At 47.1% G+C, this 23908-nt stretch overlaps 1 protein-coding gene across 2 annotated transcripts; it reads right to left on the minus strand.

Annotated features, from left to right (window-relative positions):
• Positions 1–14489: 14489 nt before the first annotated feature.
• Positions 14490–23351, minus strand: LOC139750790 (uncharacterized). Of its 2 annotated transcripts, none has more exons than XM_071665537.1 (4): positions 23317–23351; positions 17222–19073; positions 16339–17126; positions 14490–16048 (listed from the first exon to the last, which is right to left on the minus strand). In XM_071665537.1, exons 1-4 carry the CDS (start codon positions 23329–23331, stop codon positions 15743–15745), a joined length of 2961 nt encoding a protein of 986 aa, XP_071521638.1. In that variant the 5' UTR covers positions 23332–23351; the 3' UTR covers positions 14490–15742. The 2 variants fall into 2 exon arrangements, with proteins under 2 accessions (XP_071521638.1, XP_071521637.1); XM_071665536.1 differs by having other exon boundaries at positions 17174–19073.
• Between the last annotated feature and the right edge of the window lie 557 nt (positions 23352–23908).

A 23908-nucleotide genomic window follows, 5' to 3' on the forward strand; every position in this document is an offset into this window, starting at 1 on the left:
GCGATTGTCCAAGACAGACATATATATATATATATATATATATATATATATATATATATATATATATATATATATATATATATATATATAGTGAAAGATTGGTTCTTTATTCTTCACGTCGCCTCGATACAACACACGCAACTTTAATCACTCGTGAAGATAAAGAGGCTGGCACTCACTGCGTCAGTTAGTTGTAATCACGCCACTTCTCACTCTACTTCCCCTCACCAAATTTATTTTTTTTTCGTATTTTCTCAATCGCGTGATGTCATTCATAGCTACACTTCCCAGTGTCACAGTGGAACACTTTGAATGTCTGGCTGGATGGGCAACTGCAATAGTAAACTACAGGTGTTAACGATGGTTGGCTGGTAATGAGGGAGGCTAGTTCATATGTTGCTTAATGTTGTTATCTTCTGGAGGTAGTGTAGGGCAGGTCATCTGAGGTCTATGTGTTGTGGTTTTGGTGTCTTGACTTGTAGCTGGTAGAAACGGGTCATACAGGGTCGCCGTGGCTTGACACAGTGTTGCAAGCAGGTTACTTGTGGTCCCTGTGCTCTGGCCTTTGGACGGCGCAAGGCTGGTCACCTGGAGTTATGTAGATGGTGGCCTGTGATTGTGTGCACGCACGGTTATCCGGGGTCTAGTCTGTGATTATGTGCACGCACGGTCATCCGGGGGTCGTGATGTTCTGGCCTGCCAACTGGAGCAAGCGTGTCATGCAGGAGGTGTCATGAATTCGGAGAAACCTAAGAGCGACACAGAACCAGGCCACTCCTGTTGCCGCGCGCGGGCTGACCCACCTTTGTCCGCCGGAGACGTCGATCTTTTGGTCAGTCGTGGAAGTAACACACTGCTGGATCACGCTGTCCGACTTTGGGTCGTGACGTGTTTGGTGGATCGAAGAGTCACTCATCCAGGTTTCAGGAAGTGACGCACACGTCAGCTACCTACACCCCCCCATGCCGAGTCCAGCTGCGTCGTGACGAGGGGAAGGTCGTTGGTGTTAAACGCGCACGTAACGCGAGCGCCTTGGATTTGCCCGTGAAAGGGGGAGTAGCGTACCTGCAGTAGCCGCATGATGGAATACACAAGCAGAAGTGAATGGTTAAACACCGTCTCAAACCTCCACTTATATAGCCTGCTGGACCTCCTCCTCCCTCCCTCTCTCCCTCTCTCCCTCTCTCCCTCTTAGGCAACTCCGAAGGCACACTCTCATTAACCACTTCTCATTTGCACCCAGCCACTTCGACAGTCACTCGTGCTTGACATGCATAGCGAACAGATGGGAGATCGTAAGGGAGCTGCCGTCCCCCACGGCTCATGTCTGAGGCGCGGGTGCTTGTGCGCGCGTCATTTTCCACCTCAGGTTAGGAAACCAGCGAGACTTAAATGACCTGTGACGTATCGCAGAAAAAAAAAAAATAGGTGGATTAATTCACTGGTATTGTAAAGGTCTGAGACAAGATCTACAAGATAGGTAACATAATGGACAGACCGAGTGATGTATATTGAGACAGAGATGCCTAGAGAAATTATTTAAGTATGAAATTACGAAAAAATAAGATGGACTGTGAGAGAGAGAGAGAGAGAGAGAGAGAGAGAGAGAGAGAGAGAGAGAGAGAGAGAGAGAGAGAGAGAGACAGCACAAGAAGAGACACAGGGATCTACATTGGAACACGCAAACGTACGCGATACAAAAACACACAAGTACATGTAGACAGACACTCACACAAGATAACACGCTCAAAAGAATGAATCACCAGCCAGGAATAAGGTGGAGACTCGTTAGATGGATAAGAGATGGACAGATGACTTAGCTTAACGGAAGGGAACAGAGGACAGCTTAGTGGAAGGGAACAAAGGACAGCTTAGTGGAAGGGAACAGAGGACACATGTCAGAGGAGCCTTTTCGAAGTGGGTGGAGGTCAACAGTGGATTGCCGCAGGTTTCTGTTCTAGGACGGTCACCTCCCTCTTGATGTACGTGAATAACCTGATTGCAGGTATGGATTGCCATCTGCATATGTTTGCAGATGATGCATAGGACATGCGAGGAAGTTAGGAGTGAGGAGGATGGCATTATCCTGCAAGGGGACCTGCGCAGACTCCAAAGTAGGTCTGAAACAGTTAATTGAAATTCAACCAGACTAGATATAAAGTGATGATGATGGGACGCGACGAAAGAATGAGGATGGGACGCGACGAAAGGATGAGGATGGGACGCGACGAAAGAATGAGGATGGGACGCGACGAAAGAATGAGGATGGGACGCGACGAAAGAATGAGGATGGGATGCGACGAAAGAATGAGGATGGGACGCGACGAAAGAATGAGGATGGGACGCGAGGAAAGAATGAGGATGGGACGCGACGAAAGAATGAGGATGGGACACAACGAAAGACGTTCTCAACATAAGTATTATCCAACAGGTTATAAGCTGCAGGAATCTGTGTGTGTGAGAGAAGGACTTGGGAGTTGACATCATCCCTCACCTGTCGCTACAGCCCCACATCAGGAGAATGATACAGGAGAGGAACTGTCTGCAGGCAAAGATTAGAATAATATTGAAATCTATGGATAAAGAAATATTCAGCGAGTTGCCTACATCCTTCATATGGCCAGAACTGCCTTAGGCTTCTCTGGTTTGGTCACCGCATCTAAAGAAACACACACACACACATAGAGCTAATAGAGAAGGTCCACAGGAGCGTCAAAAAAAAAGATGCTACCAGAATCAAGAAAGCTGGGTTCTGTTGAGTGGTTAGCGGCCTTAGATCTGCCCACCACGGAAGAGTGAGGGGTGAATGAATCACAATCTTTGAGATACGAAGATCAGACTGATGATAAAGACAGCAAATCAGGGACAAGAACGACCAGAGGACACAACATGAAATTAAGCAAGAAACCTGTGTAAAAGAAGACGTAAAGAAAACGTTTGATAGTATAAAAGAAAAAGAAAATTAGGCTGGTGGATGAATGGAATGAATTGAATGTAGGAGTTGTAAATGCATGACTGCATACAGAAGCTTAAAAGTTGTATGATATAGATACTGTTGAAGTGGCGGGGCCCCACGAGTGTAAAACTCCCTCCCCGTACCGTACTAATATAAATGAGAGCAAACAATAGCACACACACACACACACACACACACACACACACACACACACACACACACACACACACACACACACACACCTGAAATTACTGTTTCCCGCGCAGATAAACAACATCAGTACACAAAAGCGCACTTTTACACATACGTATAATAAACCAGATACACCACACACAAACAAACCCACCACACGCCCTGCCTGTATGTACCTTGCGGGTATATAATTATGAGGTTCAGAGCTGTGTACAGTTGGCTAATACGGTATATTAGGGAAAGTGTTTTGTCATATATATATATATATATATATATATATATATATATATATATATATATATATATATATATATATATATTTTTTTTTTTTTTTTTTTTATACTTTGTCGCTGTCTCCCGCGTTTGCGAGGTAGCGCAAGGAAACAGACGAAAGAAATGGCCCAACCCCCCCCCATACACATGTACATACACACGTCCACACACGCAAATATACATACCTACACAGCTTTCCATGGTTTACCCCAGACGCTTCACATGCCTTGATTCAATCCACTGACAGCACGTCAACCCCTGTATACCACATCGCTCCAATTCACTCTATTCCTTGCCCTCCTTTCACCCTCCTGCATGTTCAGGCCCCGATCACACAAAATCTTTTTCACTCCATCTTTCTACCTCCAATTTGGTCTCCCTCTTCTCCTCGTTCCCTCCACCTCCGACACATATATCCTCTTGGTCAATCTTTCCTCACTCATTCTCTCCATGTGCCCAAACCATTTCAAAACACCCTCTTCTGCTCTCTCAACCACGCTCTTTTTATTTCCACACATCTCTCTTACCCTTACGTTACTTACTCGATCAAACCACCTCACACCACACATTGTCCTCAAACATCTCATTTCCAGCACATCCATCCTCCTGCGCACAACTCTATCCATAGCCCACGCCTCGCAACCATACAACATTGTTGGAACCACCATTCCCTCAAACATACCCATTTTTGCTTTCCGAGATAATGTTCTCGACTTCCACACATTTTTCAAGGCTCCCAAAATTTTCGCCCCCTCCCCCACCCTATGATCCACTTCCGCTTCCATGGTTCCATCCGCTGCCAGATCCACTCCCAGATATCTAAAACACTTCACTTCCTCCAGTTTTTCTCCATTCAAACTCACCTCCCAATTGACTTGACCCTCAACCCTACTGTACCTAATAACCTTGCTCTTATTCACATTTACTCTTAACTTTCTTCTTCCACACACTTTACCAAACTCAGTCACCAGCTTCTGCAGTTTCTCACATGAATCAGCCACCAGCGCTGTATCATCAGCGAACAACAACTGACTCACTTCCCAAGCTCTCTCATCCCCAACAGACTTCATACTTGCCCCTCTTTCCAGGACTCTTGCATTTACCTCCCTAACAACCCCATCCATAAACAAATTAAACAACCATGGAGACATCACACACCCCTGCCGCAAACCTACATTCACTGAGAACCAATCACTTTCCTCTCTTCCTACACGTACACATGCCTTACATCCTCGATAAAAACTTTTCACTGCTTCTAACAACTTGCCTCCCACACCATATATTCTTAATACCTTCCACAGAGCATCTCTATCAACTCTATCATATGCCTTCTCCAGATCCATAAATGCTACATACAAATCCATTTGCTTTTCTAAGTATTTCTCACATACATTCTTCAAAGCAAACACCTGATCCACACATCCTCTACCACTTCTGAAACCGCACTGCTCTTCCCCAATCTGATGCTCTGTACATGCCTTCACCCTCTCAATCAATACCCTCCCATATAATTTACCAGGAATACTCAACAAACTTATACCTCTGTAATTTGAGCACTCACTCTTATCCCCTTTGCCTTTGTACAATGGCACTATGCACGCATTCCGCCAATCCTCAGGCACCTCACCATGAGTCATACATACATTAAATAACCTTACCAACCAGTCAACAATACAGTCACCCCCTTTTTTAATAAATTCCACTGCGATACCATCCAAACCTGCTGCCTTGCCGGCTTTCATCTTTCGCAAAGCTTTTACTACCTCTTCTCTGTTTACCAAATCATTTTCCCTAACCCTCTCACTTTGCACACCACCTCGACCAAAACACCCTATATCTGCCACTCTGTCATCAGACACATTCAACAAACCTTCAAAATACTCATTCCATCTCCTTCTCACATCACCACTACTTGTTATCACCTCCCCATTTACGCCCTTCACTGAAGTTCCCATTTGCTCCCTTGTCTTACGCACCCTATTTACCTCCTTCCAGAACATCTTTTTATTCTCCCTAAAATTTACTGATAGTCTCTCACCCCAACTCTCATTTGCCCTTTTTTTCACCTCTTGCACCTTTCTCTTGACCTCCTGTCTCTTTCTTTTATACTTCTCCCACTCAATTGCATTTTTTCCCTGCAAAAATCGTCCAAATGCCTCTCTCTTCTCTTTCACTAATACTCTTACTTCTTCATCCCACCACTCACTACCCTTTCTAAACAGCCCACCTCCCACTCTTCTCATGCCACAAGCATCTTTTGCGCAATCCATCACTGATTCCCTAAATACATCCCATTCCTCCCCCACTCCCCTTACTTCCATTGTTCTCACCTTTTTCCATTCTGTACACAGTCTCTCCTGGTACTTCCCCACACAGGTCTCCTTCCCAAGCTCACTTACTCTCACCACCTTCTTCACCCCAACATTCACTCCTCTTTTCTGAAAACCCATACTAATCTTCACCTTAGCCTCCACAAGATAATGATCAGACATCCCTCCAGTTGCACCTCTCAGCACATTAACATCCAAAAGTCTCTCTTTCGCACGCCTGTCAATTAACACGTAATCCAATAACGCTCTCTGGCCATCTCTCCTACTTACATAAGTATACTTATGTATATCTCGCTTTTTAAACCAGGTATTCCCAATCATCAATCCTTTTTCAGCACATAAATCTACAAGCTCTTCACCATTTCCATTTACAACACTGAACACCCCATGCATACCAATTATTCCCTCAACTGCCACATTACTCACCTTTGCATTCAAATCACCCATCACTATAACCCGGTCTCGTGCATCAAAACCGCTAACACACTCATTCAGCTGCTCCCAAAACACTTGCCTCTCATGATCTTTATATATATATATATATGTTTGGCGCACTAGCTACGTCTCTTCGTTGTGTATCAACTGACTGTTATATTCCTCTCATGTGTCCTCTCATGTGATGTGATTATTACAGGAAAGTGCACTTAGGAACTTATCGTGTTTCATTTTCCCCGTGGATTCTTAAGAATATATATATATATATATATATATATATATATATATATATATATATATATATATATATATATATATATATATATATATATATAAGGAGTCCTGCTGTTACTTAAGATCTCTTTGCAAAAAGCTGCCCTCCATCCTGTAGCAGAGAGATGTAGACTCCTCTGATCCTACCACATTGATCTATGGTTTATGTATCTCTTCCGCTATCGAAAACAGGCTCGAAGGGGCCCAGTGGTTTGTTGCTGTTTGAATTCCTCTGTATTTATGTTGAGAAACTGTACTTCATGTATCTGTTTATCTTATTATGTGTATATATTTGTATTCTTATATTCACGACTTTAAAGACTGTTCTTTCATAACGTCAATTGTCAGTGTTTCGAAATAGTCATTACTCTTGCAAAACACATAATGCTTCAGTTTCCACAAGGGGGACGTTTCATCAGCTGAGAGTTTTAGTTTCCGCCAGCACAAGAGGGAAAGTTTCATCGGCTGAGAGTTTCATCTTCCTCCTCAGAAACGCCTCCGCTGGGCACGACAAGGATGACGCCCAGCCCTCACGGCCTCCCCTCACTCACACGGCAGAGCTACTGACAGGACTTTAGGGTAGCTTAGGCAGGGAGTGCGCACCTCCGTCTCACTTGGGTTCTCCCTCCTTCCTTGCATCTGTGCGTCCAGGGATCTCCTCTCCCACCCGCGTTTGCCATGCCTCATTGAGAAAACGGCGCCAGGTGCTCTTTCACGGGAGTGTTGATTTGGCACGGGTTGAATAATGTCTGTGGCTCGTATGCATCTCACACCTTCGTTCGTCTGTCTATTTCTTCTGATTCTTTATTGACTACATGGTTTATCCCACCGAGCGAGCCGGTTCTGTGTGTGTTTGTGCTGCGAACCAGCTGTGCCATACGAGCTAACAACAGCTGTGTGTGTTCTGTGAGCCAGCTGTGTCCTGAGAACCAGCTATGTCCTGCAAGCCAAGTCGTGTCTTGTCAGCCAGCTGTGTCTTGTGAGCCGTCTATGTCCTGCGAACCAGCTGTGTCCTGCAAGCCAACTCTGTGTGTGTGTGTGTGTGTGTGTGTCATGTGAGCCGGTAGTGTCGTAAGAACCAGATGTGTCCAGTGCACCAGCTGTGTTGAGCACGCTACCTATGTCCCTTCAACCATCACCCATCTGAGCGAAGGAAACCTTAGAATTTCTCATCACTGTTTAGAATTGGATACTCCATCGTATCGGGTTTTCTTTTGCCTCCTCATCTCGTTCCCCTTTATCACACCTGTCACTGAATGGTAAGATGAACTTCATCTCTTGATGACCATTCTTACGTTCTTGAGGTTCCAGTTAACATCCCACCCTTCACCATCCATGCCCACGTATACCACCACCGACACATCCGGTCGTCTTTAAGACGCAATCTTATTCCTTTTTTTCCTTTTCTCGTATTCACTTTCAAGTCTTTTTCCCGTTTTACCTACCCACCGTGGCCTACCTACAGACCTACCTACCCAGCTTCTCGACCCAGGGATTGACCGGAGCAAAAACACTCCCCTCCTCCCCCCCCCCCCCACACACACACACACACACACACACACACACACACACGCAACAACTGTGGTAGCTTCCACTCTCTTCCGCCACGATTTAGCCAACTACCACAATTACTAAACACGCCCATCTCTCGCATCACAATGGCCCTAAAGAAATCTTCAAACAACCGAGAGATAAGTTTACACAGGCCTGGGGATTCTCCCACGCTTATTTCACATCGTTCACTCACACTCGGTTACACTGACGATTTGCTCTTGTCAGAGTATATGGTTCGTCTTGCATTATCAGGATGTCGAGAGCAGCAGCAGCAGCAGCAGCAGCAGTAAGCCGCTTATGTACATCACCTGGGACTCGAATCTTGGACAAGCGTCTTTCACTCTATCATTACCCATACCTTTGTTTAAGGACTGTCTTAAAGAGCTATCCCCCTTTTTTCCCCCCCTCCTGGCGATCTCTTTCCACTGCCAGCATAGGTCGAAAAAGTGTGATCCCTGTAACTCTTTTTGTGTCCTTATCGCTCCCGTCTCCTACAGGAATCTTGAGGCTCTCCATATAACCGTGATGGGACAGGATCCTGCCCTAGACCTTGCGAGCTCCACACTTCCTCTGTCACTCTCTTTGTTTTCTTTCCTTTCCTCAGCGTTTCTTTAGGCGATGGCAGTATGGATGGCCTTTTTATTTATACTCAGCTCGCACAACATGGGCGTTCCAATGCCCAACACACACATACACACTCTCTCTCTCTCTCTCTCTCTCTCTCTCTCTCTCTCTCTCTCTCTCTCTCTCTCTCTCTCTCTCTCTCTCTCCGTCATTCATTCTCTTTCTTTCGCCACCTCCATTCTTCATCATTTCACCTCCCTTATCTCTCATGTTTTCACCATGCACGGGCGGGTCAACTTCTTATGATTTGTCGTGTAATAACCTCTCACTCGCCGTGTCTTCCAGGCAGTTTCCCAACCTTAGATCTCACAAAATGTTGTTCTTTTGAGACTAAACCTCCCTGCAACTCAGGAGGTGTGGGCCCTATGCTCTAGGGCGGCCCCGCCAGTGGTGAGGGACCTAAGCACTGGGCCTAGGGGGTTGGGCTTGTTATCTCCCCAACCCACTTGCCACCTCGAGAACCAGGCTCCCTCTGATCAACCCACTGGGGTCTTAGTCAGACCCCAGTGGGTCATGTGACCCTCTTGCGCTACCGCTTACAGGATGAGCATGGAGTGCCGCAATAAGTATGCCGGGGACACCGGCACAAATCGATCAGTCATCAGTCATAGAACAGAAATCCAGATCTCCTACATCACGACACAGTTTATCGCAGAAAGTAGTGTTTATCTTACGAGCTCTTAGCACCACCACCACCACCACCACCGTAATCTCCCATCCCTAAGAGCACTCATTCATTTTTCTTTTTAACAAACTTCCATGTGGTACCCGATCTTCCTCCTTCCCAAGACATTGTGGGGTTTCGAGATTGAACCGAAGAAAACGGGTGTCGCTTAGAAAGGGGTATTCTGTTTTAACTCTGTCGAATGTAACCACGTTACTGCTTCCTCATTCCGAGATACTGCGCAGGTCCGAATTGATAAAAAATGAAATGTGTTCAGTCCGAGAAAGCAGACGAGTAGTCGAGGAGGAGAGGAGAAATGACTCGAAGTATGTGGAGTGGAATCAAATCATCCGATTTAAAAGCGTCCAGACTCACCTCACTGCTGCACCTCAGTACTTTGTTAATTTCACACTAACTGTCAACTTTCTTCTCGTACACCCTGTCTCAGAGTGTGCTTGCAGCCTCTGTCTTCTCTTACACCTTATCCCAAAATGTGTCTTCAGCCTCTGTCTTCTCTTACACCTTATCCCAAAATGTGTCTTCAGCCTTTGTCTTCTCTTACACCTTATCCCAAAATGTGTCCTCAGCCTTTGTCTTCTCTTACACCTTATCCCAAAATGTGTCTTCAGCCTTTGTCTTCTCTTACACCTTATCCCAAAATGTGTCTTCAGCCTTTGTCTTCTCTTACACCTTATCCCAAAATGTGTCTTCAGTCTTTGTTTTCTCTTACACCCTATCCCAAAATGTGTCTTCATCCTCTGGAGTTTTTCCCCTGGAGTCGACCACTAAACCCGCGTCAACCATAAACACCATCTGATTTACTCTCATGCCCCATCTCCATTCCAGCATATTGCAGACTCTGTCCCTGCTCTAGGATCGTTGCATTTACCTCCCTCAACACTCCGTCCAAGAGGTAATTAAAAACCCCATGTTTAACACCGCACATCCTTAATGCAAGTTCACTGGGAACCGCTCAACCTTCTCCAAGCTTACGCGTATATATGCCCTACCTTCTTTATTAACAACTCTTAACTTTACATACTTAAGTGACACCTATTAGGCGTCTCTTCCAACCTATCAGTAGTAACCTCCACGTCAGTAAATTTCGCCTATAAGTCACATTTTGCTTCTAAGTATTCCTCGTAGATTCATCAAAACAAACACCTGCTTCCAAACCTCTTCTTCCTCTCCACACTACTCCTTCTTAGGCAGCTGCTCTGTGCACTATGTTGTCAGTCAGTACCAAGTATTATTAACAGACTTCTGCTTTTATAATTCAAATATAGCTTTTCTTCCTTGCCTCTATACCAGCAAGTCTCCAGGCCTCTTACACAGTCTCCAGGCACCTTGCGCAGTCTCCAGGCACCTTACGTAGTCTCCAGGAACCTTACGCAGCCTCCAGGCACCTTACGCAGCCTCCAGGCACCTTGCGCAGTCTCCAGGCACCTTACGTAGTCTCCAGGCACCTTACGCAGCCTCCAGGCACCTTACGCAGTCTCCAGGCACCTTACGCAGTCTCCAGGCACCTTACGCAGCCTCCATGAACCTTGCGCAATCTCCAGGCACCTTACGTTGTCTCCAGGCACCTCACATCATTATTTAGATATTGCTCTATTTTCTATTTGCTTTATACAGAGGTATTATACATGGAACGCACCAGTTCCCAAGCACCTTACTTATCTTCAGTTCATTTCTTGTGAAACGCACCCACTTCCGTCCGTTAACCTCATTTCTTCTTACGGAAGGAAGGCTTCCACCACCTCCTCTCTTCTTGCCTTTTCATTCACAGTGGCTCTGATTCTGCATCCCAGTTCATCCTAAAACACACCACATCGTCTGTCTTATCATCTAATACATTCAGCAGTCCATCGTAACACTAACTCTAACTTCATTTCACATCTTCATTGTCTCTTACCATTAGCCCATCCACTCTCATCGCTGCATTCCCCATCTATCATTTTTTTTTTTTCTCCCCATTCTGTTCACCTCCTTCCAGTACATTTTAGATTTCTCTGAATGTCATCGATACTCTCCCAGTCTCTCATTTTGCCTCGTTTTTCATTTTTTTTTTTTACCTTTGTCTTTATCGTCTTCTTCTTTCTTATGTACACTTCCCAGCCACACGCACTTCATCCCTATGAATACCGACCATACATACCTTTCTTTTCTGTTTTTTTCAGCAATTCAACTTTCAAATTCCATCACTCACTAACCCTCCTTTCTACGTTCACACCCCACCTTCTGGATGCCACACACTTCGTCACATTCACACTCAAGCATTGCTTTTCTAAACACTTTCCACTCTTCCACTCGCCCATTCTCATTTACTTCAGTCCTCAGGCGATACAAGCGGGCAAGTCACAGCTAGCGCTGTGGCACGTTCTGATTTTCTTTTGCCACAAGATTGGCGAATCCATTGTGTACTCGGTACCCATCGTGTGGGTGGCGGCGCAAAACAGGATACAGAGTTCAGGAAAGGTCGAGGGACTGAGCCTCAATGACGTAGTTACACAATAAGTTACATAACGCTGGGGAAATGTTAACAAACGCTGGCCAGCATTGGATGAATTATTAACCAGTTTACACAGTGAGTGAACTGATTACAGATACCAAAGTCGTAGAACCTCTGTGCTAAGACCATTTTTCTAAGCTCTCTCTCTCTCTCTCACTTTCCAAGCTCTCTCACTTCCATCACTTTCACGTGTCTGTCATTCCTATTCTTCTACACCCGCCACCGACATACACACACTCGTCTCCACCATGAATAAGACATTCCACCTGCCTTCCTTCTCATTCTGGTCATATCCAACAACCTTTCATTTGCACATCCGTCAATTAAACGCACAATCCGTCAGCACCTGCAGATTGCCATCCCTCCATTCACGTTTACTTATATCTTTTCTTAGATTTCTGGTCGCCATTCCCCTTTCAGTGTACAGGGAGACAAGTCCTCACCACTGCATACGCCAGGGATCCTGTGTCTCCCTCTCTGGTCGTGTGAAAGCACATCACCCATCCCTGCATTCTGCCTCCCTGGCACTCCGCTCCTGCCTCCCTGGCGCTCTGCTCCTGCCTCTCTGGTACTCTACTCCTGCCTCCCTGACACTCCGCTCCTGCCTCCCTGACACTCTGCTCCTGCCTCCGTGGCACTCTGGTTGATCCCCTGCATGAAGAATGTTAAAGCACTCACGTAGCTCTTTTCCGAAACGCACTTCCTTTTTCCTTCACGTTCTTCCCTGGTGCAGAAGCACAGTCACACGTCATTCATAATCTACTTTCACACACACACACACACACACACACACACACACACACACACACACACACACAATATATGATACAAAGGTCAAGAGGGAAGTGAAAAGTGAGGAGGACTGCATCAGCTTACAAATAGACACAGACTCTCCAAAGTGGGTCTGATATGTGGTCGATGAATTTCAACCCGAGTGAAGGTAAAGCACTGAGTAGGGGATAGAATGAAAGAAGACCTCTACGATTATCATGTACCTGGACATAAGCTTCAGAATTCTGTGTAATAAGGGCTCAGGGAGTCGGCAGTAACCAGAGCACCACAGTAGGTGAACAGTAAAGGAGACAAAAAATTGTCCTCTGGCAAATATCAGAATAGTTTCCAGGTATATGGATGATGACATACGCAGCGTGTTTTTTTTTTTTCATATCTTACACGAGACTCCGTTTCTCAGGTTTGGTCACCTCGCCTAAAGATGCCCAAAGACCTAATAGAGAAGGTCCAGAGGAGGGCAACAAATATGACCCCAGAGTTAAGAGATAAGGTCCACGTGGACAGTGAAGAGTTTCTCGAAAGATGTAGGGATAAAGCAGCCAAAGGACAGTACGTGAAATGAAGCAAAGAACTTGTTGAAAGAGTTGTAAAGAAGGACTTTTGTAGTATAATATTGGTGAATGAATGGAACAGAATGGCATGGGTAATGTAGACAGCATACATAGATTTAAGAAGTTGCATATATATATATATATAAATGTGTGTGTGTGTGTGTGTGTGTGTGTTTACCTTTTTCAAGGCTAATCTGTAGTATCTAGAAGCGCTGCAATTTGGAGGTAGATACTTCAAAATCTGGGCCTTCAAGGCCGTCTTGAAGCTACTAACGGCCGCCAGAACCCACCCTCAGCCTCGTAGACTATATACACAGTCCACCACACTCGTTCACAGGAGGTGGACCTCGCGGCTTCAAACTGTAATGGAGGACCAAGGGTCATGGTCCAAGGGTTTACCACCAGAGCCTGGTCTTATAAGGGCGGACAAAGGCCACTTTAAGAGGCTCAGACGCCCCTAGCAGCTTCAATGTACTACTCGAAGACCACCCCACCTCTCCCTCTCCTCCCACGAGTTTGGTTGTGGGTACGTTAGAGTAGTAAGCCGCGACAGCACCTTGTGCCCGAAGGCCGTGTTTGAGGGTCACCAAATGCCACACTTAGGTAACGTCTCCTCACCAGGAAGCCATCCATTTCCTCCTCATAATCTTCCCCAGTATTTGACTGACTGAATACGTCTGGGCAGCGTGGTCTGCAGTTCACAGCTTCCTCCCGGTCTCCCTATGTGAAGACAGGTATGACGTTTGCCCCTTTTACACACACACACACACACACACACACACACACACACACACACACACACACACACACACACACACACCTTCTGCACATGTGGTGAGTTCTCCTCAGTACCATTGATCCTTGCTCTGGTCAGGACTTTACTGTTGTATGTGTATGTGTGTGTGTGTGTGTGTGTGTGTGTGTGTGTGTGTGTGTGTGTGTGTGTGTGTGTGTGTGTGTGTGTGTGTGTGTTTCAGTCGTGATGAAACAGTGGGACCTTTATTCAAGTGGTATATATATATATATATATATATATATATATATATATATATATATATATATATATATATATATATATATTATATGAATACATATATATATATATATATATATATATATATATATATATATATATATATATATATATATATATATATATATATATATATATATATATATATATATATATATATATATTTATATCATCCATTAAGTTCGAAAGTCATGATCGACCTTCAAGAGTCCTTCTTTCATATTTGACTAAGGATCACGTTCTGGACGGCAGGTGCAAGGGTAAGGTCTACCAGCACAGGATAACATTAAGAGAGACATGTAAAGCTTATGATCGTTGTATTTCTAGTATACACTATGACTGTACAGTTGTAGTACTGTAAGCGGCACGTACATGGACGAGGCTTGGCTCACCCTTGTTTCCTAAAACCAATAAATAACAGTAGGTGAATAAGGTGGAGGGAGGATGAAGGGGAGACATGTTAAGGGGGGTTAGTGAGGTGACTGTGTGGGGCTTCCTGAGGGCGAGGTCACGGAGACGAAGGTAAGGGGGTCACGGAGATGAAGGTAGGGGGTCACGGAGATGAAGGTAGGGGGTCACGGAGATGAAGGTAGGGGGTCACGGAGACGAAGGTAGGGGGTCACGGAGACGAAGGTAGGGGGTCACGGAGACGAAGGTAGGGGGTCACGGAGATGAAGGTAGGGGGTCACGTAGATGAAGGTAGGGGTCACGGAGATGAAGGTAGGGGGTCACGGAGATGAAGGTAGGGGGTCACGGAGATGAAGGTAGGGGGTCACGGAGACGAAGGTAGGGGGTCACGGAGATGAAGGTAGGGGGTCACGGAGATGAAGGTAGGGGGTCACGGAGATGAAGGTAGGGGGTCACGTAGATGAAGGTAGGGGTCACGGAGATGAAGGTAGGGGGTCACGTAGATGAAGGTAGGGGTCACGGTGATGAAGGTAGGAGTCACGGAGATGAAGGTAAGGGCCACGGAGATGAAGGTAGTGTCAGATAAACTTAGTAGAGGGGTGAAGGGAATGAAGGTGAGATGAGGGAGATGGAGTCAGGGAGACAAAGGTAATGGGCCAGGGAGATGAAGTTGAGATGAAGGGAAGCGGATGGACTCAGGGAGACTTAAGGTAATGGGTCAGGGAGATGAAGGAAGGCAAGGCTTAGGGAGATGGGAGAGGGTGGGGGAGGAAATGAAGGCAGCTATGAAACATTTACCTTAAAAGCTATTTTGAGTTGCTTGCGAGCGATGAACAGAGCATTGGTTACAGAGCCTATTAGAATCAACCCATATTCCGGTCTTATCCTTTTGCTTCTGATCCGTTGAATATAATGAGTCACCATAGCAAAGGGTGGGACTGGAACATGTCACCATTCACTAATGGTAGTTTAGCTGCTTCGCCACCGGAGTACTCGTTTCATTCCGTGGAAGCTGTCGTGAGTGGGACATCTGGTCCTGTCCCACTTGGGATAAATTTTCTTTTTTCCTTTTTTTTTTTTTTTTTCCACGTCTACCAGAACACCCCTGCCAAAGTGGGTTGGTCCCAGAGATCGGGTTAGTTGTATTAGGCGGGTGAGGAGTAACCGACCTCCCCGTCGTAGGTGGCGGGTGCTGGTGAGGGATAGACGGCCTGGCTGTCGTAGGAGGTGGACCCTCCTGACGGGTAGATGGCCTCCCCTTCGTAGGTGACTTGGGCCACGTAGCCCAGGTTGTTGTCGGCGGTGAAGGTGACCACCTGAGTGCGGCCGTCGGGGAGGAGGACCGTGTACTCCCCGTTGGTCACATCCCCGTCCGAGTTCTCCCTGTGGCTGTGGATGTTGCCGCTGTACTCGTCGTTCACGCCGTAGGCGAAGTCGAACGGCATGCCCTTCTGCGGACGAGGGATAAGAAGAGTGAGACACCTTCAGTGAGGACGATGGGGGGTGAGCAAACGACAAAATTGATCACAGTATTTCAGTAAGAGATAAACGAACGTGAACACTTATCTAATCGAAGGAAACGACAAAATTGATCACAATATTTCAGTAAGAGATAAACGAACGTGAACACTTATCTAAACGATATGATCTCTAAAGAAAGATAAGAGGATATTTGATCAATATTTCATGATTATATTCTGAGCAAATGAGTGTGGAGAAACCTCTCATGTGGATTACTTACCTCATAGTAAGTCTGTTCGTATGAGGCGCCTCCGTACGACCCCACACCACCATGGACACCAAATGAACCGGCGGCACCTCCACCGGCCCCAGCGGATCCAGCGCCTCCGTAAGAACCTGAGAAAGCTCCACCGGCCCCAGCGGATCCAGCGCCTCCGTAAGAACCTGAGAAACCTCCACCGGTCCCGGCTGATCCAGCGCCTCCGTGAGAACCTGAGAAACCTCCACCGGCCCCAGCGGATCCAGCGCCTCCGTAAGAACCTGAGAAAGCTCCACCGGCCCCGGCTGATCCAGCGCCTCCGTGAGAACCTGAGAAAGCTCCACCGGCTCCAGCAGGTCCAGCGCCTCCGTAAGAACCTGAGAAACCTCCACCGGCCCCGGCTGATCCAGCGCCTCCATGAGAACCTGAGAAAGCTCCACCGGCTCCAGCGGATCCAACTCCTCTGTAAGAACCTGAGAAAGCTCCACCGGCCCCGGCTGATCCAGCGCCTCCATGAGAACCTGAGAAAGCTCCACCGGCTCCAGCAGATCCAGGGCCTCTGTAAGAACCTGAGAAAGCTCCACCGGCCCCAGTAGATCCAGAGCCTCCGTGAGAACCTGAGAAAGCTCCACCGGCTCCAGCAGATCCAGCGCCTCCGTAAGAACCTGAGAAAGCTCCACCGGCCCCAGCAGATCCAGATCCTCTGTAAGAGCCCGAGGAAGCTCCACCGGCCCCAGCAGATCCAGCGCCTCCGTAAGAACCTGAGAAACCTCCACCGGCCCCGGCTGATCCAGCGCCTCCGTGAGAACCTGAGAAAGCTCCACCGGCACCAGCAGATCCAACTCTCTATAAGAACCTGAGAAAGCTCCACCGGCCCCAGCAGATCCAGCGCCTCCGTGAGAACCTGAGAAAGCTCCACCGGCCCCAGCAGATCCAGCGCCTCCGTAAGAACCTGAGAAAGCTCCACCGGCCCCAGCAGATCCAGCGCCTCCGTGAGAACCTGAGAAAGCTCCACCTGCCCCAGCAGATCCTGAGCCTCTATAAGAACCTGAGAAAGCTCCACCGGCTCCAGCAGATCCAGAGCCTCCGTGAGAACCCAAGAAAGCTCCACCGGCCCCAGCATATCTAGACCCTCCGTAAGAACCTGAGAAACCTCCACCGGCCCCAACAGATCCAGCGCCTCCGTGAGAACCCAAGAAAGCTCCACCGGCCCCAGCATATCTAGACCCTCCGTAAGAACCTGAGAAAGCTCCACCGGCTCCAGCAGATCCAGAGCCTCTATAAGAACCTGAGAAAGCTCCACCGGCTCCAGCAGATCCAGCGCCTCTGTGAGAACCTGAGAAAGCTCCACCGGCTCCAGCAGATCCAGCGCCTCCGTAAGAACCTGAGAAAGCTCCACCGGCCCCAGCAGATCCAGATCCTCTGTAAGAACCCGAGGAAGCTCCACCGGCCCCAGCAGATCCAGCGCCTCTGTGAGAACCTGAGAAAGCTCTACCGGCCCCAGCAGATCCAGAGCTTCCGTAGGAACCTGAGAAAGCTCCACCGGCTCCAATAGATCCAGAGCCTCCGTGAGAACTCAGGAAAGCTCCACCGGCCCCAGCAGATCCAGAGCTTCCGTAGGAAGCTGAGAAAGCTCCACTGGCCCCAGCAGATCCAGAGCTTCTGTAAGAACCAGAGAAAGCTCCACCGGCTCCAGCAGATCCAGCGCCTCTGTGAGAACCTGAGAAAGCTCTACCGGCCCCAGCAGCTCCAGAGCTTCCGTAGGAACCTGAGAAAGCTCCACCGGCCCTAGCAGATCCAGAGCCTCCGTGAGAACCCAAGAAAGCTCCACCGGCCCCAGCAGCTCCAGAGCTTCTGTAAGAACCTGTGTACACTCCACTTACCCCAGATGTACCAGAGACTCTGTGTGAACCTGAGAAAGCTCCACTGGCCCCGGCAGTTCTGGAAGCGCCAAATGAGGAAAGAGGTGCACCATAGCTCTGTTGGGGAGGCTCATAAGATGGAGTTGGCGTACCGTAGCTCTGTTGGGGAGGCTCATAAGATGGAGTTGGCGTACCGTAGCTCTGTTGGGGAGGTTCATAAGAAGGAGTTGGTGTGCCGTAGCTCTGTTGGGGAGGTTCATAAGAAGGAGTTGGCGTACCGTAGCTCTGTTGAGGAGGTGTGTATGAAGGGGTAGGTGTACCATAGCTTTGTTCTTCGGTTGAATGGGATGGGCCGTAGCTTGGCCCAGGAGTACCGTAAGCAGTTGAAGGTCGAGGTGTCGATGTTCCATAGACAGGAGGGCTGTAGGAAGGTCCGGGGGTAGATGGGCCATGGGAAGGCCTAGGGGTAGATGAACCAAAGGTAGAAGGGCCATAGGAAGGCCTAGGAGTAGATGAACCAAAGCCAGAAGGGCCATAAGAAGGTCCAGGGGTAGATGGGCCGTAGGAAGGCCTAGGTGTAGATGGACCAAAGGTAGATGAACCGTAGGAAGGCTCGGGGGTAGATGGGCCATAGGGTTCACGACTAGGCAAACCGAAAGCCAGACCCTGGTCAGAGCTATCAGGCGAGAATCCCTCAGGAGGAAGGTATCCGGTCTCGGGTTCCTCGTACGTCAGGTGGCTGGAGTCTGAGTCCTCACCAGGAAGATTCAGGGACTCGAGCGGTCGCTCGTACGAGTACCCAATGCTGGGCTGGGCATCTGCCTTGGGCGCGGCGTCGGGGTCTGGCTTCGACACCCCCACTGTCACGGCCACCGCAGCACAAACTACGACCACCTGTACGAACGGGAAAGGAAACGCATTTTAACCTGAAAACAGACCGAAGATTCTAACTGTTACTGAGGTGGTGCACAGTATTCTGGAGTTTAGGATTTGTCATCCTAACTTATAATCAAAATTGAAATGTTAAGAGGCAGCCAAATTGTCTGGATGAAAAGCAGAACATGATCCATGAACTTCATAGATTTTTTTTTCCACTGTTTCATAGGAACTGGAAAGGGATGACTGATTAAACGAATATGAATTAACTGGTAGGATTTTACACACACTCTCACTGGCTGGGGTGTCTCACTGTGTGCATTTGTACCATGATGAGAAGAAGGGAGAGATAGTTAGTACGTTTGAGGTGAAGAACCGGGATGTTCTGGCTCTGAGTGAAACAGAGCTCAATGGTAAAGGGAAAAAATGGTTTTGGAATTGTTGATTTTAGGGGTTAGTGTAAGGCCGAGAGCTAAGGAAGAAGTTATACCTCCACTGAAGGAGAAAGTGTGGGATTGAAGTGAACCCCAGACTGATCTGGGTAAGAATTAATGTGGATTACGGGAAGGGTGAGATTATCAGCGCATATGGACCTGGAAACGAGAGGAGGGTGGAAGAGAGGCAAGCGTTTTAGGAGCTGAATGAGTGTATCAACAATTTTGTTGCGAAGGATACGGTATTAGTGGTAGGTGATTTTAATGCGAGTGTGGATAATGTGGCAGTTGAGGGAGGGACATACATAAGTTTACGTGGGTGAGTAAGGTAGATGGTGAGTGGGCATTACTGGATTTTGTGATAATTGATTGGCGTATTAAAGAGAGAAACTTGGACGTGAATGTGATGAGAGAGGCGGCCAGTGGGATGATTAATCATTACCTGTTGGAAGCAAAGGTGAAGGATTGTTGAGTCTTTTGGAAAAGAGAAAATGATATGGGTAGGAAGGGAGAAAAAGACTTGTGTGAAGATGTACCAGGAGATTGGGTGTATAACAGCAAAAGGTGATGATAAATGAAGCTTGTGGGGTAAGTGAAAATGGGAAATGTTTAGGGAAGCAGTGCTGATATATGCGAAGGAAGTGTGTGGCATGCGTAGGGTTGGAGATGGGCAGATGAGCAACGGTTTTGCGTGGTGGGATGAGGAAGTTAGGGTGCTATGGAAAGGAAAAAGAGAGGCGTATGGGCGTTATTTGCAGGAAAGGAGTACAAATGATTGGGAGGTGTACAAGAGAAAGCAGGGAGGTCAAGAAGAAGGTGCAGGGGCTGAAAAAGAGGGTAACTGAGAATTGGGGTGAGCAAGGATTATTAAACTTCAGAGAAAATATGATGTTTTGGAAGGGGTTGATAGTGTGAGAAAAACAAGGGGGAAATTGGGAACATAGGTGAAGGAGGCAAGTGGGGAACTGGTAACGGGCAATGATAATGGTTAAGATGAGATGGAGTAAGTGCTTTGTGGGAATGTTGAACGTGTTTGATGTTGGGTGGCAGATGTGTGGTGTTTGTGTCAGGAGAGAGAGAGAGAGAGAGAGAGAGAGAGAGAGAGAGAGAGAGAGAGAGAGAGAGAGAGAGAGAATGGAAAATGGTTTGTTGAGACGAGAAGAGGTGGTGAAAACCTTGTGTAAATGGAAATGTGGCAGGGCAGCCGAAATGGATGGGATTAAAGTGGAATTTGTCAAGAAATGAAGTGACTGAGTTGTTGATTGATGACTTGGGATTTTCTGTGTATGTGTGGCTCATGGTGAGGTTCCACAGGATTGGCAGAGAGCCTATTTATTGCCACTGAATGTTCATATTACAGAGGCTTAAGTTTCCTGAGCATAACTGGAAAGTTGTATGGGAGAGTAGTGACTGAGATGATCGTAATATGCACAAAGCTTCTTCAGGCTGGGGAGGAATAATGTGGTTTCAGTAGGGGTAGAGGAGGTGTGGATCATTTGATTACATTGAAGAATGTGTGTGAAATACTCAAAAGAAAATAGAAGGATTTGAATGCGGCATTTATGGATCTGGAGAAAGGGTGTGTTAGGGGTTGATAATGTTTTGTGAAAAGTTGTTCGACTTTACGGCTAGAAGCAGTAGAGAGGTTTTACGAAGAGAGTACGAAATCTGTACAGAAAGGAAGGCGAGTGCTTCCAGATAAAGTTGGATCTGCGGTAGGTGGTATTTGTGATGTTGCCATAGCAGTTTATCTTGTGGATGGGTGGAGTGGTGAGGCAGGTGAATGGAACAGCTTTGTGTGCTTAGAGCCAGAACATAATGTAGGGTTTAAGGTTTGCACAAGATAAAGTGCATTGGAACGATGTGGCATACAGGGGCAACGTTCTGACACAGGATATATGAAACTGTGGGGGAAACACGGAAGGGTGGGGTGAGGTGGGGCCAGGTTTTAGATAGGGGTCTGTGGTTGTGGTGGGATATACCTGACAACTGGAGTGTGGATGTGAGCAAATGATGCCACTTCCTCGATCTTTCATTCATCTCCATTTGCTCACCGAGCACTATGACCAGATGATTGTTATAGCTTGTCTTCACTTTTATCTGTCACTCAGATACACATTCTCCTGCTGACAACAGTAAAGTAGCCCACCGTTGATTACCTGTTGTCCACCTGTGAGTTGGAGTTTTGCCTCAAGAGCGACAAGTAGATCGTATACTCCTAACCCACACAAATGGTCCAGGGAATGGACACTAGTGAGTGAAATACATTCGCACTTGTCTAGGTGTAGTGGTAGGTCTGTGTGCCTCATGAATGTGACCGTTACCTAGATCAAACTCCCTCTAGAAATTTAGCTGTCTTCTTCCATTCCCATTTCCCACCTTTGTGTGCATCTAAGCTTTCAAGAACACTTCTTTTGATATTCTGTATCACCATTACGTATACATCGCCGTTCATTGTAGTAACATTCCCTCCGGCCGATAAGTTACATATACATTTTAGCCACATTAGAATGTTCTCTAAGACCTTCCCCTCAGGTATATGTTGAGTCTCATCCTAGCACTGTGGAGGCAGCAAGCGGTGTATACCCTGAAGTAATCATCTCTCAGTCCTCCACTACGTACCCTTTCCACTCACGCTCCTCGTCTTCCACTACCTATCCTTTTGGCTCACTTCCCTTCTTTTGTATATTCCCTACCCCCTAAATCTCTCTCTCTCTCACTCTCTTGCTCTCCCTTTTCTTTGTTCTTTTTTGTTTTTTTCTTTTTTCTTTTTTCTTTTCACCCTTCTCTTCAAGCGTAGTCTCACTTAGAACCTTCACATCCACAGTGACCACAGAACTTGTGGTGGGGAAACTCGTGTGCGTGTTATATGTCCACGAACTTTAAGGTTCATCACAATCTTCCTCACTCGTCAGAAACGTGGTTCTAGCTTTTCTTTGCCTCTTGTTCATGGTCCCACTTTTCATGGTTGCACTGTTCGTGGTCACGTTGTTCGCGGTCACACTTCGGGGTCGGGCACAGTGGTTGGCTGTGGTCTACTACGACCCGAGTAGCCAGTAGGATTTTCCAATGGACGACATGTAGAGGCACATGTAGGTCTTAGTACGTTGTTGCCGGTGGGTGCTGACGACCTGTCGCTGGTATGACTTTGAGGGATCTGTAGATAGAACAAGCTGGTCATCTTTCATCGTTGGTTTTGAGGATAGGTGACCTTGTAACTGCAGCAGACAGGTCATCTGGGACTTGTTGATGGAGCAGGCCAGTTACTGGGGCAGACGGGTCCTCTTGGGGCTTTGAGGGTCGATGACCTGTAACAGGAATACTCAGGAGGTCATGAGTGATAGTCACGTATTCGTTGGGCAAGCAGTTGGCCATCTGTCTTCAAGAACACCTGTGACTTTGTCACTGGTATATACAGATCGTATCGGGTTACAAGTTGGTTTGTGTTCCAGGAACTGATTCCAGGGGCAAAGAGGTCTCCCTTGGTCGTAAGTGTTGGTAACTTAGTTTCCAGAATCATTAGTCGCTTCCCTGATTAGCTACAAGAAGCAGTTCTGCTCTCAGAGCGAGAATAGTTACCTCCCCCCCAAATAGGACAGAATGTATGCTCATCACAGAGAGAGAGAGAGAGAGAGAGAGAGAGAGAGAGAGAGAGAGAGAGAGAGAGAGAGAGAGAGAGAGAGAGATTAGGATAGCCTCAGTGGCACGGAGGGTATAGTCTGTGGCTGTAGCTTTCGGTGTGGCAACTCGCACCATAAAAATGTTCCATGTGGGTTTGTTGTCGTACGAAGGTGAGGAGGAGGAGGAGGAAGGAGGGAGGAGCGTACCTGTAGTAACCGCATGGTTGATGGCGAAAGTAGAAGTGAATGGTGACTCCCCAGCGACCCTCGCTTTTATAGCAAGCTCCGCTCGCCGCTAGGCAACTCGAGAACGCTTAACACCCAACCACCCCCTCCCCACCTCTTTCCACATTTCACCCTGAGCGCCGCCCTGGAAAAAAAAAGAAAAAAAATCATATTTCAACCTTTATAGATAAATTCATAAAGAGAATTGGATATCTTCATCCATTGCTTCATCCAACTTTCTCGGTTCTCTGAAGTAATGGCGCTTGTCCTGAAGCTACTGTCTCGCATGGATGGTTGTTGATCTTGTTGAAGTATGTCACGCACTCTGGTCTGTCGATGAAGTCTACTGTGCTCGCTCTCTTGTGAGAATAAACGCACCAGAGGTGTCCATTGAAAACAGATAAGAATAATCCAATGAGACCTGAAGTATTCCCTCGGGTTTGTGGTGGGAATGGATCCAAATATGAATTCAGGCCAGACACGCGTTCCTAAAGCTGAGACATCGGTTAAGATGTGGAGAAAAAACAAAAAATGAAACTCTGGAAGTCTGGAACTAAGTGTCATTGGATGAGGG

Source organism: Panulirus ornatus, chromosome 10 (assembly GCF_036320965.1).
Source record: "Panulirus ornatus isolate Po-2019 chromosome 10, ASM3632096v1, whole genome shotgun sequence".
NCBI classification, from domain to species: Eukaryota; Metazoa; Arthropoda; class Malacostraca; order Decapoda; family Palinuridae; genus Panulirus; species Panulirus ornatus.

Bases quoted from the DNA above. Each gene is read 5' to 3' on its own strand.
- LOC139750790 (XM_071665536.1), bottom strand. The intron at 17,127-17,173 runs GTTCTTATAGAG...GAGCTTTCTCAG, and splicing joins GGCCGGTGGAGCTTTCTCAG to GTTCTCACGGAGGCGCTGGA. The intron at 16,049-16,338 runs GTAAGTAATCCA...CCTCGTCCGCAG, and splicing joins ACGAACAGACTTACTATGAG to AAGGGCATGCCGTTCGACTT.